General features: G+C 46.3%; 1 protein-coding gene across 5 annotated transcripts in view; it reads left to right on the top strand.

Annotated features, from left to right (window-relative positions):
- Positions 1-18,480, top strand: part of DPP6 (dipeptidyl peptidase like 6) — a 949,260-nt gene that overhangs the window by 666,467 nt on the left and 264,313 nt on the right. For all 5 annotated transcript variants that reach the window (XM_086685604.1, XM_086685609.1, XM_086685602.1 and 2 more), the window contains exon 5: positions 10,039-10,113. In XM_086685604.1, the coding sequence (XP_086541730.1) occupies positions 10,039-10,113 (75 nt within the window). The remainder of the gene's footprint in view (positions 1-10,038; positions 10,114-18,480) is intronic.

Raw genomic sequence — 18,480 nt, 5'->3', positions numbered from 1 at the left:
ACAGCGACCACACTCGCTGACTTCTAACCAGACCGGCCTCTGAGTTTCCAACCCCCTTAGTCCAGGAACAAAGGGATGGCATAACAAGTCACCATCATTTGCAAGAATGTTGTCAAAAGCCATGTCACGCGAGGTGTCTATTCTAGTTTGGTTTCTGTGTCTGCAGCGTTCGGTCCAGCCACTGTCCCTCTGCATTTTTTTTCTTCCTCCCCCTCGTGTCTCAGACACATTTTCTTCTTGTTCCTCTTCCCTTTCTTTTCCCCTCTTCCTCTTTTTCCCCCCGCTTATTAAAAGAACAGAAAACAAAAATACTTTTTACTTATTTTTATTTCCTAGGCTTGTCTCTCTCTCTCTTTTCTTTTTTTTAAGTCGGGAAGTATGACATTGTGTACCTGTGTCTTTAAAAGACCTGCAAAGAAATAAAGTAGCAGCTTGATTTTCCTGGCCCTGCACCTGCTACGCTGTGCAGCTTTTAGGTGGTCTGATGTCGTCCTTCTGTCACCCCTGTGCTCTCATCTGACATTAAAGTGTGTCCTCTGAGCAGGGCCCTGGGCTGGCCGAGGTGGGTGGGTGGAGACCAGGATTAATGAAACAGGTTTACTCTCTGGGACCTTTCCACCCAGATCTAGAAGAGGCAGGCATTTGTGACGTCTGTGCTGCAGTGGAGGCAGGAAGGAGAGAAGAGAGTCGATGTCAGCGGTAGATAGGGCGCAGAGAGGGACGTCCAGCAGCCCCCGAAAGGTGAGTACAGTTTGAAGACAAGCGGGAAGCAGCGTCCTTGCTGCACAGCGAACAGGCTGAGCAGTGAATGTCCCGTGGGCAGGCAGGGTGGCCAGTCACCAGCTCCGGTGCAGGTCACGTGGGAGCGGTTGGAAGGCCGTGGCTCAGGGCCCCGGGAAAAGGTCAGGGAGCAAGCCACGGAGCGCCTTACCCGGGGGTCTAGCCTTTTTACTCTGCAGGAAACTGAAAGGGATGGGACTGTTGAGGTCGGGTCTGTCTAGGAAAATAAAGCTAGAGTCACGTGACGGGGTGCAGGAGGGAAAGATGAGAGGCGAGGGGCCCCTGGGACTGCTTCGGGCCCAGGTGAGGCTGAACCGGGTCCTGGTGAAAGCAGTGACTGGGGAAACCAGGAGGGACGAGTCTGCGTCCCGTCACAGAGCTAACATTGACGAGTCTGGCTGCGCGGTGCACGAGGGCCACCGAGGCTGTAGCCACGGTCTGCGTCCACCAGGGGCATGGGCGCGGGTCTCAGACACCCGGAGTGGGGAGCAGTCAGGGCCGTGGAGGAGAAAACCAGGGCTAACCGAGGAAGGAGGGGGACACAGCAGAGTGCACTCGGGGTTCATTCAACACGCAAGGCTATGTGAGTGCTCACGCGTGTTTCCTTATTTAATTGAAACCCTGTGAGCGGCAGGCGGGATATTCTTCCCACTTTACCGAGGTTTATGGAGGCCAAGAGGTCTTTTCTGAGTCACGTAGCTGGTAGCTGAGAGCCCCCAGGGCTGGTCCCGAGCTACATCATTTCTAGATGGCGTAAGGGGTCTTGGGGCCAGTGTTCCACGGCCCAGGAGGGTACCACAGCCTCAGGTGCGGGGCTCACACTGTGAGGCCACCGCTGCCTGTCCCTGTGGCCACTGCACATTGCCCCGAAATAAGGATCACACCTGCAAAACACTGTGTCAGGCAAGCCTGATGCAACACCTGCCGAGGCAACCGTGCGGATTTACCTGTTTGCGAGGTGAGAGCTTTTCTCGGTGGTGGGTCTGCTCTGCTCTGTCCGGCTGCATTTTCAGGTTTCTTCTGGCTCTTACCACCAGTGCAGGGGCGGCACCTGCTTCGATCTGACTCCAAATTTAATGATTTTTAGGGTGCATCAAGGGCCCAGATGCAGACAGTGGCTGCCTTCCCCGGGAGGACCCCCAGGAGCACACGCGCCCTCCTTCCTCGTGCACGGGGACGGGCAGCTCACCACCGCCTGTGTGGCCAAGGCTGATGTGTGTTCCCCTCGAGGTGCACAGGGTGTCCCCATAACTTGTGCCATCTTCTCAGCATCTGCCTTTGGTTTTATCGTTACCAATCTTACTTATTTCCTTGTTTTCCTTTCTGAGGCGATTTTCACAAAACAGCCCAGGGACATATTTATACTCCCTGCCCTCCATTTCTTTCCCATTCCTTGATGATTTAGAGCATTCCATCATCCCGTATCTTTTTCTTTCACTCACGGCCGCCTTTCCTTCTCTGCGTTTATGATCACACAGGTATTTATCCATTACATGAAAACAAGACACCAGCCCTTGGCATAAGTGTCTCACCGGCAACACGCCGACATTTCCATACCTATGGGCTCGCCATATGTGTAGATTGATGTTTTTCTAAGTCAGGATAGGGGCGCCTGGGTGGCTCTGTCATTTGAGCATCCGACTCTTGACTTCGGCTCAGGCCATGACCTCACCATCATGTCGTGGGATTGAGCCCCGCATCGGGCTCTGCGCTGACAGCACGGATGTCTGCTTGGGATTCTCTCTCTCCCTTTCTCTCTCTCTCTGCCCCTCCTCGGCGCTCTCAAAAATAAACAAACTTAAAAAAATCATAAAAATCAGGGTCATGTTATTAAAAATTACGTTACTGATTGTGAGTAAACAGCCCCAAATAATGCAAAATGGGAACTGCACACCAGTCTCACCAGCGAGTGTAGCTACAGACGTTGTAACTGCAATATTGGCAAGTGGAACCCACTCATGTATCCGAATCGTGATTCACTCTGAATCATGTACTCCTGACAACAGCATTTAAATATCAAGAACTCAATCAGCAAAACCCATTACAACTACAAAATAACAGCAAAATCCTTGATGATTACATCACAGACACTGAAAGGGTACCTGGTAAAGCTTATCAATAACTGCTAATAAAATTTCTGGGTGAGATGAAAAGGAAAACCTGCCTAAATATGACAGAAACCATTTACCCTAAGCCAACTAGCAGCAAAAACCAATCTCAATGGCAGACAGTAGAACTATGTCAATTGCAGTCGGGCCAGAGTACTCACCATCACTATTCATATTTAATGTGCTCTTGGAGATAGCAGGAGATGCCGTATACAAGCAGAGTAAGTGATGGGGAACTAGAAAATGAAAGAAAAATGTCTTTCTTTTCGGGTAACGTAATTCCATCCCTAGAAAACCTAAAAGATGTTAGTTTGCCTAAGCTGTAATTAATAAGGAAAAAATTTCATCTGGCTGAATACAGAAAATATGTGAATAAATCCGTGGCTCTCTCTTCACAGACTTAAGTACCTAGAATATTCCATTCACTATATGAACAAAAACAAAAGTTCTCTCATAAATCTAAGAACAGCATAAGACTTAACGCAGACTACAAAGTCTTATTGAAGATTAGAATTCTACATGCAACAAAAATATCTTTCAGAGTTAAAGATAAAATAAACTGGAGACAAAATCCGAGAGCATTCACTGGCCACACACTAGCACTCTGAGAAAGTGAAAGGAAGTTCTTTGGGGTAAGAAAGATTATACTGGGTGAAAGTTTGGATCTACCTAAGGGAATGAACAGTGCCAGGAGAGGTAAATGTGGTCAACGTGTAGCTAAGCTTTTGGTGGGAACTTAAAGAAAATGAATTGGCTAGTCCTGAAAAAAATGCATCTGTTTTTTTACAAAAGGGTCTTTAAATGTGGTGAAGATGTCCAGTTCCTTTTAATATAAGACTTCTAAGTCTTTTCTCCCACACTCTACGTTGACTAAAAACCGCAAACACATACACATAAAATCTTTGGAACATGTTAGAATTTTCTTGGGCAGGACACCCAGAGCAGAAATCTGATACAATGCAGGGTGGAAGATAACTAGTATAAAGGACAGGTTTCCTATATCATTATGTCCATAAGCTTCCCTTATTACTCCCAAAGGATTCAAAGGTGAGTTTTAAAAAGCAAGACCCAGCTCTAAGCCTTCTATGATATATACTTTCAGTAGAAAGACACAGGTTAAAATTAAATTAATGTAAACAGACATACCATACAAACATTAACCAAGGGAAAGCCTGAATGGTCCTGTTAATATCAAAGTAGACTACAGAAGAGTCCCTACTACTGGAAATAAAAAGAAATATTTCATAAGGATAAAGGGGTCAGTTCTTTAAGAAGGCAGAAGAATGCTGAAGGTATATGCAACTAGCAATAGAGCTATAAGATTTGAAGCCAGAATTGGTTGAACCAAAACCAGAAGTGGACAAATCCACAATTAAAGTGGGAGGTTCCAACGGTCCTCTCTGAGTAGTTGATAGAACATGTAGGAAAACAGATCGGTACAGAGACCAAAGTCTTGAAAGCACAGTCAACCAACTCACCTAACTGACATTGATGGGTCACATCCCTCACCAACAGAGAACACGTTCATTCTGAGCCCACGTGGAACATTCACCAAAACTGATAAAAGTCTGGGCCATTAAACGAGTCTCAGTTTATCTCGGAGGTTGGAAATTACGCAAAGACCAGTGTCTAGCAAATACATAATTAAAGTAGAAATCAACAGCAGAAAAATATCTGGAATGTGGCCTGATGATTGAAAATTAAACAACCTGCTTTTAAGTGACGAATCGGCCAAAGAAGAAATCAGATGGGAATTAGGTAATGTGTTGAAATGAAGGGAAATTAAGACATATAAAATGAAAATTTATGGTGTGCAGGTAGGCAGCACTTAAAGGGAAATTTATTGCTTTAAGTGCTCCTATCATTAGATCTAAGCATGCACCTTAAAAAAAACAAAACTAGAAAAAAAGGAATGACGTGTAAGTATGCAGAAGAAAGGCAATAAAGGGAAAAATCAACCATATGGAAAAGAAAAAAATAGCAGAAAAAAAATAAACAAAACCCAAAGCTGGTTTTTGGAAAAGATTCATGAAATTGATCAAGAACAAAGATAAAGGACAAAAACCAATAATAGGAGCAGAAGAAAGTCCCATCAGTACAGGCTTGGAAAGGGTAATTGAAAATATTTGTAGTAGCCATAGATCAATAAACTTGACAATGAAATGAGAATAAACAAGTGAAATAAATAAATCCTTAAAAGATACAAATTATGACAGCTCACTAAAAGTGAAATAGGGACTCTCAATAGTCCTATATTGATGTAAAAGGAATTAATGGTCCAAAAGTTCCACATGTAGAAAATTCAAGGTGCAAATACATGGCTTCACTGGTCAATTCTACCAAACATTTAAGGAAAACATTATACCAGTTCTGTACAAACTTACAAAACAAATAGAAGAGGAGGAAATACTTCCCAAGTCATTTATTAGGCCAGCACTTCCCTCAATTATAAACCAAATGAGGTTATTACCGGAAAAGAAAACCACAGACTAATGTCCCTTATGAACACAGGTGCAAAAATCCTCAACAAAATAGCAAATCATGTCTAGCAGTATATAAAAGGGTTAATACATCATGACCTATAGAGATTATCTAAGGAATGCAAGTTTGCTTCAACATTTGAACATCAAACAATGTAATTAACCATTTTGACAGACTAAAAAGAGCAAAACAGCATAATTATCTCCAAAAATGCAGAAGAAGCATTTGAGATTATTCAACACTCATTATAAAACTCAACATCCATTGTAAAAATTCTGAGCAAACTGGAAATAGACAGGAGCATCTTCAACCTGATAACAGACATCTACAAAAGCACCTGCCATTAATACACTTACTAATGAAGACTGGATGTTTCTCCCTAAGATCAGGAAAAAGGCGAGGTGTCCACCCTCATTATATTTCCGGACATTATACTGGCGGCTCTCTAGTGTGTAATTAGGCTATAAAAAGAAGCAAAATGCATCTAATTAGGAAAGGAGTGGAAAAAAAAAAACTCTTCAGCCACAGAAAATATGATTAGATAGAAAATTCTAAAGAATGTACAAAAAAATTGCTGTAACAATTAATGAAATTTAGCAAAGTCGCGGAACAAAAGGTCAAGGTACCGAAATCAATTCTATTTCCGTATGTTAGTAATAAACAACTGAATATTGATATGTGTATATTTTACATATATAAAACATCAATAATGCCGAATACTTAGGGATACATCTAACAAAACACGGGCAAGAGCTGTACGCTGAAAACTACAAAGCATTGCAGAGAGAAGTTAAAGATTTCTTTCAGAAGCCCTCGTTTCGAGAAGCTTACATTCTAGGGGAGGGGACGGGCACTAAATAAGATAAATAGGTTAAATATACATTATTTTAATAGTGAGTACGCCTAGGAAAATAAGGGATGAGGGTTATGAAAAATTGGAAGCAAGCCTATTGAGATTTCTAGATCTCATGGCCACGGAAGAGAGGGAAGTCTTCACTTAGAAGGAGGCTCCTGAGAAGAAAGCTGACAGGTGACAGTCTAGAGCTTTTCAAGCAAGAGGAAGACCAGTCATGAAGACCACGAAGCCAGCGTGTGCCTGGCGTGCTCATGGAAGGTGTAGACAGCAGTGGCAGTGTGGCTGGGGTGCACAGGGTCAAGAGGCCATACTTGGAGGTGGGGACCAAGGACTAGCCCCACTGCTCAGTGGGAGCTTTGACTTTTAGCCCACTGTGATGGAAGCCAAGGTGGTGTGGCTTCAAGCAGAGGGCAAGGTGATGATTCCTGTACTGAAAAGCTGGCCCCGGCCCGTGAAGCTAGAGTAGAGTGCAGGGGACAAAGTTAGAGCCTGGGGACACCGCTGGAAGGTTACTGCCATGGCCCGAGCGGAAGACTCATGCTGAGACCAGGGTGGTGGCGGGGGGAAGGAAAGCCTGTTCTGAATAGACTCTGATGATAGCCCAACAGTGGTTTCTGCTTGGCTAGATCTAAGATGTGTGAGACAGAGAGGAGAGGAAAGCCAGGAGTTTGCCCTGAGCGGCTGAGGGGGTGGGGTTGCTGGGGCTGGAGGGAGAAGGGACAGAATATGAGGGGCTGTATTGTATTCACGTTACCTTGAGTCTCCCACTTGACATTCGAGTGGAGGTGCCAGGGAAGCGGTGGGACATACACATCTGAAGGTCAGGGTCAAGTCCAGTTGGGTTCACAGGGTCTTGGACATGTGACGCTTGGAATCGTCAGCAGGTACTTGGATTTCATAGCCACGAGTGTGGATGGTGTCAGGAATGTGATTTCTGATAGGAAACCCAGACATTTATGTTGGTTACTCCAACATTCAGAGGTCAGAGAAATGAAGGGAACCAGCGAATGTGCATGAAGAGAAGCATCGAGGAGGTACGAGAAAACCAGGTGTGCGTCCTAGAAGCCAAGTGGAGGCAGGGTTTTGAGGAGGAGCAAGTGATAAGTTGTGCCAAGAGGAGAATTGAGACATCATGACGACATTAAGCAAGTTAGTCTCTGGTCACCTTGAGAAGAGAAGTGGGGATAAAAACATGGTAGGAGTGAGCTTCAGAAAAAATAGAAAACTCAGCATAACAGGTACCTTCAAGGAGACAGGGATGGACAGTTTTCTAAAGATAAAATCCGCATTGCCAGAAATATCCAGTGAGGATCAAATGTGCCCGAGGCAGGGAAATAGGAACTAAACTCTCAGCGAGGCACCACCTGACATCCATCAGAGGGTCAAACGGAAGAGTGGATAGCAGCACTTCTGCCAGAGAAGGGAGAAAGGATGCATTCGCTCATCAGTAATGAGAGTGTTAATTCCAGAAACATTTCGAAAAGCAACTGGGCAATATCTATTTGCACTTTTTAAAAACTTGTGCATCATCAGCCCCACCCTTAGAAATGTGTTCCATAAAAAACAAACGTGGGTGAGGATTTTTATGGCAATGTTGCGTGTCGTAACTGTACTGGACACACATCCCAGCCCATCCTCGCCGCTCACAGCTTCTGTGTTTGCAGAGGCGGCCGTGTGCTAAACTGTGTCTGTAATGTCCAGACGAACACTCATGGTGCTTTTCCAGTCATTCCCAGATGTGTGCATAGTGGCCAAAAAATTGGGGTTCCAGATCTCATGCTGTGAACAGGTGTGTGTGTGTGTGTGTGTGTGTGTGTGTGTGTGTGTGTGTGGTCTGTGTCGTGCCCTGCTTTCCATGTTCTTTGTGCTTTTTCTTGGTGATTATGCTGTTTAAAATGGCCCCCAAGGATAATGCTGGAGTGCGGTAGTGTTCCGAAATGCAAGAAGTCTGTGATGTGCCATACGGAGAAGACACATTTGTGAGATGACTTGTTCAGGCTGAGTATAGTGTTGTTCAGTATGAGTTCAGTGTCAGTGAGTCAACGGCATACAGTCAGTAAGATGTCTTGAAGGGCGCCTGGGTGGCTCAGTTGGTTAAGCATCTGACTTCAGCTCAGGTCGTGATCTCGCGGTTCATGAGTTCGACCCTCGCATCGGGCTCTGTGCTGACAGCACGGAGCCTGGAGCCTGTTTCAGATTCTGTGTCTCCCTCTCTCTCTCTCTCTCTCTCTCTCTCTCTGTCTCTCTTTGTCTCTCTCCCTCTGCCCCTCTCCCACTCATACTCTGTCTCTCTCTCACAAATAAAATAAACATTTAAAAAAAACTTAAAAAATGAGATGTCTTTAAGCAGAAACACATGTGAAACAAGGTTATGTATAGATTGGTTGACCAAAGTATTGTGACCAGACCTTCACCAGAACCTAGCGCTGCGTTTCCCTTAGGAACAGTGTGCTGCAGTTTTCCCTAACCCAGAGTTCGTGGGGACTTTCTAGAACATTACTGCCATGAATACCAAGAATCTCCTGTAACCACGCTTTAGTAAGGACTGAGTAAATCAAGAGAGATCCACACCATGTAGTTCTGTGCAAGCTCTGAAGGTCAGCACTTCAGGCCAAACCAATTGTTGCTCAAGAAAACCCAGGTGAGGGATGTATGGTGTGATGTCACTTTTTGTTGTGGTTACACATCTGTGTGTTTGCACGTGGCCGTATGATCGTTGGTAGGGTTGCCCATGACAGGTGGACAGAGAGTGGGCGTGGGGTCTGCACAGCAGTGTGATCACAGCGGAGAAGGTTGTGGGGGGGAGTGGAAGGGAAATAGCCTTTCTGATGATTTCATGTGGGTAAGATTGCCTGTGTACCATGAAGATATTTGAAGGAAGAACCACAGCTGGTCCTCTGCACACGGACCGACTAGGGGGCCGGTGTCTATCATGGTGAAAAAGCAAGCTGCAAAACAATGTATAGAATGTAATTCTGCCTTTTAGGGACCATCTTCTTGGAGCCCCTGGGGGGCTCAGCCGGTTAAGTGTCTGACTTTGGCTCAGGTCATGATCTCATAGTCTGTGGGTTCCATCCCACGTCGGGTTCTGTGCTGATGGCTCAGAGCCTGGAGCCTGCTTCGGATTCTGTGTCTCGCTCTCTCTCTGCCCCTCCCCCGCTCATTCTCTCTCTCTCTCTCTCAGTCAAAAATAAATAAACATTAAAAAAATTGGGGGACCAGTCTGCTTAAAGTCAGCTTCTAAGTTTAAAGGTACAGAGAGGACAGAGTCTCGTGGGAAGGGATGATTGGTTTTCATCTTTACTTCTATTGACTTGTTTCCATAGATAACCGTAAGTATTGCTGTGTTGAAATTTGAAAAAAAAATGAACAAAATGTGCAAAAGTCTCAATTGCCTGAATATTATTCAGCAAAGAAAAGATATTGCCATCTTTAATAGACTTCAGCGAATTTATTGCATACAAATTATATTAGCAGATTTTGAAAACAGAAGCAGCAAGGACAGATTCACTACAAGATTCTGAGCTATGTTACATGTCACACGTTAAAGTTCTTTGTGTTTAGGGGCGCCTGGGTGGCTCAGTCAGTTAAGCAGCTGACTTCAGCTCAGGTCATGATCTCACAGTTCACAAGTTCGAGCCCCACGTCGGGCTCATGTGCTGACAGCTCAGAACCTGGAGCCTGCTTCGGATTCTGTGTCTCCTTCTCTCTCTCTCTCTGCTCCTCCCCTGCTCACACTCCGTCTCTCTCTGTCTCAAAAATAGATTAAATGTTAAAAAAAATAAAATTATTTGTGTTTTTTTTTCCTTTTAGGAATCATTAAGAGCCATCCGATATGAAATCTCTCCAGATAAGGAATATGCTCTGTTTTCATACAACGTGGAGCCAGTGAGTACCGTTCTTTTCTGTCTATAAAAAATTGTTTCTCCCTTCTGAGACCCTATTAAGTATTTTCCCTTGAACCTTCATTCTCCGTGATCTTGGAATCCTGAAACAGTTGATGGGTCCCGAATTAGTCTCTTTTTAGCCACACTGCCACCTAGGAGAGAAGAAAGGTATAAAAATCCCTTTGGCAGAAAAAAAAAAAAAAAAAAAAATCACTCCTTTTAGGGGCAATTTCGTAGGATTTTCTTGAGGGACATGATTAGAAGTTGTCTTTTTATAAAGATTTATCTTACCCTTTTGTGCAGCTCTTTTTCTTGCCATTTTCTCGATCATACCATAAATTTTATCCCGAGAACAAAAACCAACTGTCAGGTTCTCCCTAAACTAAAATGAAATGTTAATTATCTCTTAGCCATCCTAGTATTCTAGACAAGACTTGAAATATCACTTTTCATTATATAAATCCCTGTTTTTAGCACTTCATATATGAGCTTCCCATAAAATCGCACCAGAAGTTTCTATAAAATCTCACTCTGGGCTTTAGTGGCTGCCTAAAACTAGCTCTTTCTTTTCCTTTTATTCTTTTAACATGCTCATAATTTAAAATTCATCTTGGCTCTTTAATTTTAAATGAGCTCGAAGGTGAAATTTATTTGTGTCAGTGAAGCAGATGTTCAGCTTATAAGAGATTAGCAACTTTAGAAATGTGCATTTGTGAAACTTTATTCCCTGGCAAGCAAAATACAGAATTCCACTGCCTTTCCTGTTCTTCTGAGACCATTCTGTCCAGGGTTTTGTGACGCTTCTGTGAGCTCTAAGGGTACCTGGATTTTAAGTCAAGCCTGAACACCTTCTTGGTGTGTTTGAGAGGCTCTTGTCCCTGCACGAGAAGGCTAGCTTGTTGAATGACATCCCGCTGGAGTACCTGGGGGCTTGGTTTGCATGGAGATCCAAGCCCTATCCTAGAATGTTTAGAATTTCTTTTAAAAGGTATTTGGCAGCTGGATTATTTATTGGAGATTTCCATCTTTTTCCTCAAAATGTACATCTTTTGAAAAACTGTCTCCACTCTTCCACCTTCTGTCGTTTTAATGTCCATAACACAAAAGTTTTCATTGTTTCCATCCACCTCCTTTGGAACAGCTGGTCATCTTTATCTGATTGTGGGAGGTGAGGGAACTGGACGTGGTAAAAGGCATCCTTCAGCCTTGGGACTGTGCGAGTCCTATACCCACCCCTGGGCTTGCCTCTCTAAGCCTCAAGCACATGGGCGTGTTGGATGTGGATCACAAAGTGGTTCAGCTCCCTTCACGGACACTACCAAAAGTGTCATCTCTGCTCTTGAATAAGAGAAAAAAACTCAGCAGGTACTTGAAGGCTCTCATAGGGATGGGGTAATGCCTTTGTCGTGGGTTTGTCTGGGAGAGACACAGCCAACACCCATGTGAGAAAAGCTTAGGAAGACAGATGCTAGGTCATCTTAGTAGAGCCTCTTTTCTCAGTGGGAGGGTCTCAACACCAGGATGGGTTGCCTGATTTCCTCATGAGCTTCCTGCTCCTAGAAGCCTTCAGCACAACACTTTGTATTTGTTCTCCCAAATCTTACAAAAGAGTCTCCTGTCTGCTCATCGGGGGGATCTGGGCACATCCATGATTCTGTTCTGTGCGTGGTAGAACTCTCCATTGGTCTTCCTTGTCTTTCCCGATGCCCCTTCTGAAAGAGTGCCATGAACTCCCATTCCAAGCGATGACTCTTTTGGTAAAGAACACTTTGCTAAATATGAGTCTTTGCCATGTAAAAACACTGGCTGTCCACAGGAACCTTGAAGGAACCGTTTCTCAACACAGCATCCGTTGGCCTTTGGGGTAGGACTGTGTTGGAGTAGGAAAGTGTAAGAAACTAGGAGTGGATTTAGTGAACGGTAAAACTAATTGAAGTATTGAAAATGTGTGCTCTGTAAAAATTCTCTGCAAATGGATACTTTAAACTTGAATCGAAGGAACAACCCTGCATGGTTTTCAAGTAGTGAGCAGTTACCAAACATACAACTAAGCACAGGTTCTGTTCTTCTGGAGGAAATGTTGGCCCTCTGCAGGACGACTTGGAGTTGGGTGTTAGACATAACTTCCTAACTGGATAACTTAAGATGCAGATATTTTTAGAAAAGTGGGTGACTTACAAGGGAAGGGTCTAGATCTGTAATTCTGGAGGAAATGGCACAAGCCAGGACTTTCGACTTTGTTTTTAATGTCTGTGTCATTATCCCTGGATATTAAGAAAAAAAAAATAGTTTCCATAGTCACATAAATTTAAGAACTCTAGTTAAACACAATCAAGTAAGTTTCTTTACTGAGGATATGTTGAAGCTTTTCATATTCTCATGTGGGTTACACAGTGTTTCCCAAATTGGTATGACCATATGTGATTCCTATCTGATGGTAGGGAAACTGGAATTCTATCTTTGGATCTATGTCTATCACATCCTTATTTGTGTGTTTCAAACGCAGCCAGGATACCTTGTTTCTAGGCACTAACTCAACTTCTCATTGAAAAGACTATCATAAAAAATAGTTTTGTATGAACCAACTGTCCAATTACCAGGCATCTCTCGTGTAATAGCATAAATGTTTCATTTGCAATAAAATTTCAATACATTGGGTCACAGCTCCACCCAGAATACCCAAATATTGCACTTTGCATTAGGAAAACAGCAATTCTTCCAACTGCTCCTCTCTGCTGCCCCGCCCACAGTGCACTTGCAAATCTAGCAGCCCCCGGGCTCAAGTGCTTATCTGGAACAATCAGCTCTTTGGAGCCCAGCTTCCTGCCTCAAACAAGGGGTGAGTGGGCATCTAGCCATGCTCAGGTGGGGCCTGGATGGGATAGCCCATGGAAAGCACTTACCTGGCAAACCTAGGTAAGTGTCCTTCTCTAGGGCTTGGACACAGGGCTCTTTCCTCAGGAAGATTCAAGCTCCTTCTAGTCTTGCGGAGACATGTCCAATTATTCTTTTATATCTTCAGTTTCATTTTGTGCACTAAGTCGTGCAAAAGAGGCAAGCTACCTTATGTCATGGAGCCTGCAATACAGTCACGTAGGCACATAACCAGTGCCACTTGTGTAGAACTGCCAAGAGGAGTTTCGTGAGCGTAAAACAAAAATTTGACCCCGTTAGGTAGACCCGGAAAGGCTTCCAGAAGGAATCGGAACTTCAGCTGGACTCTGACAGAGTCCAGTGGGGAGGGTGTGTGTGATGAATAAGAGGTACAGAGAAACCCAGTGTGGCTAGAGATAAGATGGGGCTCGCCCATCAGGTTCAGGGTTACATAGAGGGTGGCGATATCTTGGGCTGTTCGTGGGCTTGCTTTTGGAACTGAGTTTCAGGCGACTCTGGGGCGTTTAACAAGAGTTTACAATTTACAAGAAAATAGCTGGAAAGATGGGTTGGGGGGCGCCTGGGTGGCTCCGTTGGTTAGACATCTGACTTCAGGTCAGGTCATGATCTCAAGGTTCAGGAGTTCGAGCCCCGCATTGGGCTCCGTGCTGACAGCTCGGAGCCTGGAGCCTGCTTCGGATTCTGTGTCTCCCTCTCTCTCTGCCCCTCCCCTACCCCTGCGCGCTCTCTCTCTCTCTCTCTCTCTCTCAAAAATAAATAAACATTAAAATATATATACGGGTGTGAATCCCATAAGCCGTGTCTGGGATGGAGAAAATTTCAAAAGTAATTAACTTAAAGGAGGGAAATACAACCGTGGGTGTAGGTGACATGACCCATGGGGACAGTTACAGGAGCTGTATGGAAGTGAAGAAGGCATAAGACTGAGTCTGAGGGAATTCAATATGTTGTAAAGGTTATAAAGGATAAATCTTCTAAGGAGTAAGAAGAGAGTCCAAACCGATGGGAGAAAAGGCCACAAAGTGTCTTATTATGTGTGTAACAGAAAGGAAATGCCCCAAAGAGGAGGAAAGCTGGCCACTGTGGACTCTGGACATCTGAACATTGTAGCACGGGGCTCCGCCCTGGCAGGTCCTCTGTCTCTCATGGTGATGTCACTCTTCCTTGTGGTGTGAGATGCCATGCCCGTGGTGCCGAAGTCCTGGTTCACTTTCTGTCCTGCACCTTTCCTCGAAGCCCCAGGGGGAATGCTCTGCCACCAGATTGGTCACCATCGTGACCAACTCGCTCTGGATGCCTTTGGACCTTCTGTGCAGCCTTGGGCATCTTGGGAGTCCGCCTGGGAGGCTCGGAGAGGACGTGTTATCTGTCAGCCCCTGTCCTCCATCCGTGAAGGGTAGCCCAACCCACCGAGCTCCTGCAACCGCACTTCTAGGTTGCATGCCTCTGAGCACAAAGGGGCTCTCTGGCTGCGTCCGGGGCCAGGTCTGGGGGCTCTCCAAATGCACCCACTTGGGGTTGGTTGAAGCTTGCATTCAGTGGCTGGAGTAGAAGTGGTGGATAAGGGCCGGGAGAGAATGGGGCAGCCAGAACAGAGAGTCCAAGAGCTTGGATACAGATAGTAAGTAAGGCAGTGTCTTGAGGACAGTAAGGGCCAAAGGAGAGACACTTTAAGTTTAATTTTATACTATTCATTGTGTGTGCCTTCCTCTCATTTACTTAGGCTCACTGCAGCGTTGTTCCATTTCCCAGTTGTTTGACGTAAACTGGTTTGTTTGCCCATTTTTACGTTGTCAGCTGCTCAAGGGAAGGTCTCTGATCTCCCGTCTACCCCCAGCCCTAGCCCAGGACCATCTTTGCACATTGGGTCCACAGGACGTCTCCACCCAGTTCGGGGGGCAGTCTCCCTCATCAGAGCAGCAAGCAGGCTGGGCCGAGAGTGACAGAAAGACAGCAGTCCCAGCCCTCAGGACCTAATGACAGCTACGCCTTCCCCATCCTGCTCTGCTTGTGAGAAACATGTCACTGGGCTCTGCCCCCGCGTGAGTCGAGGGGATTCCACAGGGAGTGAATGTGGGGGCCGGGGGGTCGTCGGGAGCACTTCAGGGGCTGCCTGTCGTACCATGTGTAAGAAAGTGTGGTTCCTTGTATCTGGGTGGCACTTGGTGACCCCACAGTCTGCTGAAGGACGTAATACACCCGCCAGGAGAGAGTAACAATCTTTCTTCCCCCGCCTTCAGAGTTTTGAGGAGTTGGAGAGGCCCCGGGAGGGCTGGGCCGGGAGCAGGAACACCAAACGGTCATCACCCCTCCGCAAGTGACTTGCTGATGACCGAGGAGGGGGGCACACCACTTTAACTTTTCACCAGAGAAGTGGGGATACCACTGTGTGGCCGATTAGTGACTCAGAGATGTTACAGATACCAATTATGGATAACAGCCCCCTGTCTGGGTTACACCACAAGTAAATGAATAATATCGGAAGACGCCTAACCCAGACCTTGACATACAAGAGGATTCTCTATCATGTAATTTCTCGTTATCATTTTATTTGTATTATATTTTCAAGTTCAGCGGCCTAAAGATACCGCCTAAAACCATGCAAGCATAGTATTACCATCATCCTCTTAGGAACCCGAGTGAAAACTTTCTCTTTTTTTTATACTACTTCCAGAATCTCAAATTTAGCACTAAAATTAGAATACAGAGAGAAATCATTAGGCCATTAAACGTGGACATATTTCTTGTGGTTTCCTGGCACATATCTTGAAGAGATTTTTAAAATTTTGTGCTGGAGAAGGAAAGTGTTCCAAGAAATATTATTACGCTCTTTTGTTCTTCTAAGGATTATATATTCTTGGTTAATGGTGGCACCATTAACTAGTTGGGGAAGTTAATCAAGTGATTTGCTATTCTGAGCCCAGATGGTGGTTCCTAGAGGCCTGGCCTTCTGTCTCCGGCTGTGTCTGGGGCCCCCGCCCGCGTCCACGACAGAGAGGTTTGGGGACCGATCTGTGAGGGCTGAGCTGGGCATTTCCCAGCGCACGGAGGGGGCAGAAAGCGGGGTTTTTCCGGAGTCTCTAGCAATGTAAACTTCCAGACCTTCTCTCATGTCTGTATTTCTCAGGGTGGTTGGGAAATGCTGGTGTCACAACAGGAAGCGTCATGGTCCCTGAGCTTCCTGGACCCCGTCCCTCGGCTGAGAGAGGGGTCGTGTCCACCTTCTGGGGCTCACTTCCCCGCACCTGTAGGCTGATCCTGCTCCGACCCGAGAACGGGATGTGATGCTGGGCTTTTCACTGCAGAAATTTGAAGCGGTCTCACGTGGGATAACTTCCTGCCCTCTTCCTGTCCTCGGAGTGAGTGCTTGTGGCCCGCCTTGCTGTCTGAGCCATGGTGAACTTATAATTCAGGTGAAGCCTGAGAAGCACTCAAACGTGGACAGGCCTGATCAAGCCCATTTGGCGAGGTGACCCTGCCCTTCAGTCTTCAGCGCACCTGTCCAGCGTGGTTACCCGTCACCTCTGGGTATGGGAGTTCACTTTTAAATTTTTTTTTTTCAACATTTATTTATTTTTGGACAGAGAGAGACAGAGCATGAACGGGGGAGGGGCAGAGAGAGAGGGAGACACAGAATCGGAAACAGGCTCCAGGCTCTGAGCCATCAGCCCAGAGCCCGACGCGGGGCTCGAACTCCCGGACCGCGAGATTGTGACCTGGCTGAAGTCGGACGCTTAACCGACTGCGCCACCCAGGCGCCCCAATGGAGTTCACTTTTAAAAACCAGCTTGAGACTCTGTAAACAGAAGGGGTTAGCTATAAATTATTGACCCCATATTCACGGGCTGACTCTATTACGGACGAATTCATGTGACTCGTGTAATTGTGGGTATGTGACTTCCTGCACCGCCACCAATAATGCCATAGTTACAACGTGGTTCTGATGTTTCCTACCATCCCTTCCTCCTGAGAACCGACGAGATCTTTGCCCAGGAGCATCCAAGGGAGACGTGTGTCTTAATTCTCGGGCTGTTGGACTAGATCTTTCCGCTTTATCTGACAGCCTTTTCTGGGCCCAGCCCCGGGAACCTGCAGAGCATTGCAGGGAGCTCTCTGTCATCTTCTGCAGCCGGAAGGTGCTCCGGGGCAGGGGCGAGGCCACCCTTCAGTGAATTCTCGAGGTCTTCTTCAGGGCCCAGAGGTGCCCTGTCTGATCCCCAGGCCCCCACCCAATATTTCTCAGAAGCCCCGTGATTCAGTCTGGTGTTTCAGTTCCAACCGTCTTTCGCAGAGTTCGTGAGATACGTTGCCCACGTTGTTTTGTAAGCACCTTACAGTTGGCTGTTTACCTGTGGAAGGCCTGGTCGTCAGCCACCACGTCCTGTGTTCGATTATGGAAAGTTGTCATTCGGGGTCTGAAACACCTGTTTTCACCCAGCACACCTCGGACCCCACGCACACGGTTCCGCCAGCTCGTGAAAACCCAACGAGTCAAAGTTCTTGCAAAACTACGTAAGGGCCACGCCAGCGTGTGGCCACGGGTGTGGATTTCCCCTCCCCACGAACCTCCCGCCTGGTGACAGGGGTAAGTGTGGATTCTTCCTCGTCTGGAAGTTCGGTCGTCCGTTTTTTGTTGCTTTTGAAGTAACAGGTTCTTAGCGTCTCCTAGTTTACTGGTTTTTGTGGTTGTATCGTTTTAACACAAAACTGGTTCCAAACGTGTACACACACAGAATTTGGGGATTTTGTTTTGTTCATGTGCCTTTCTGTTCAGGTTTGGAGCTAAGTTTAAAAGCTCAGTATGAAGCCTAGGAAAAATGTGGTTCAAAGAGTGGTTCTTTTCTCATCAAAATGCAAACATCGTCCGGGTAATTCTGTGTGTGTGTGTGTGCGCACGCGTGCACAAGCGTGCTGCTCCAGCAACAGGGGAGAAATAGAGGCTCTAGCTTACCTGAAGTACCCTCCGTGGATCCCAGTTTAAAGACAAATACTTTTGAGCGTGGTTTCCATAGGGTGCTTGACACGTTTGTATCATGGAGTGCTGCACCAAGAGCCTATGTCTGCGTCCCCACAGGCGAAAGAACAGTCCTCAGGAGCCCTGCATGGTGGGCGGGGCCTGAAGCTTCAGTGGCTGCGGCCAGCAGTGGCCCGGTGTGCTGTGGTTCACAGGTGCCAGAAAACCTGTCCCCTCCCAGCGCCGCAAGCTGACCGCTTCCTGAGCAGCCTCCCTGATTGGTCTCTGTGCTTCCCTTCTTGTTCCCTGTCCACACTGGTCTCTGCAGGCGGCCAGGTGCTCTTCAGCCTGAAATAAGGGCGGTCTCCTGGCACCGTGGCTCCCCCTGCAGGCTGGCGGGACACCGGCATGTGACAGAGGCCTGAGGCCTGCGTGGCCTTCTCCACCTGCTCTGTCCGGCCACAGCGCCTTCTCTGTGGCTCTAACATTGCATGCCCCTGCCGACCCCAGGGCCTTTGA

This window comes from Puma concolor, chromosome A2, assembly GCF_028749965.1.
Source record: "Puma concolor isolate L17-30 chromosome A2, mPumCon1.1.hap2, whole genome shotgun sequence".
NCBI classification, from domain to species: domain Eukaryota; kingdom Metazoa; phylum Chordata; class Mammalia; order Carnivora; family Felidae; genus Puma; species Puma concolor.
The sequence above is the reverse complement of the archived record's forward strand: the minus strand, read 5'-3'. Positions and strand labels throughout refer to the sequence as shown.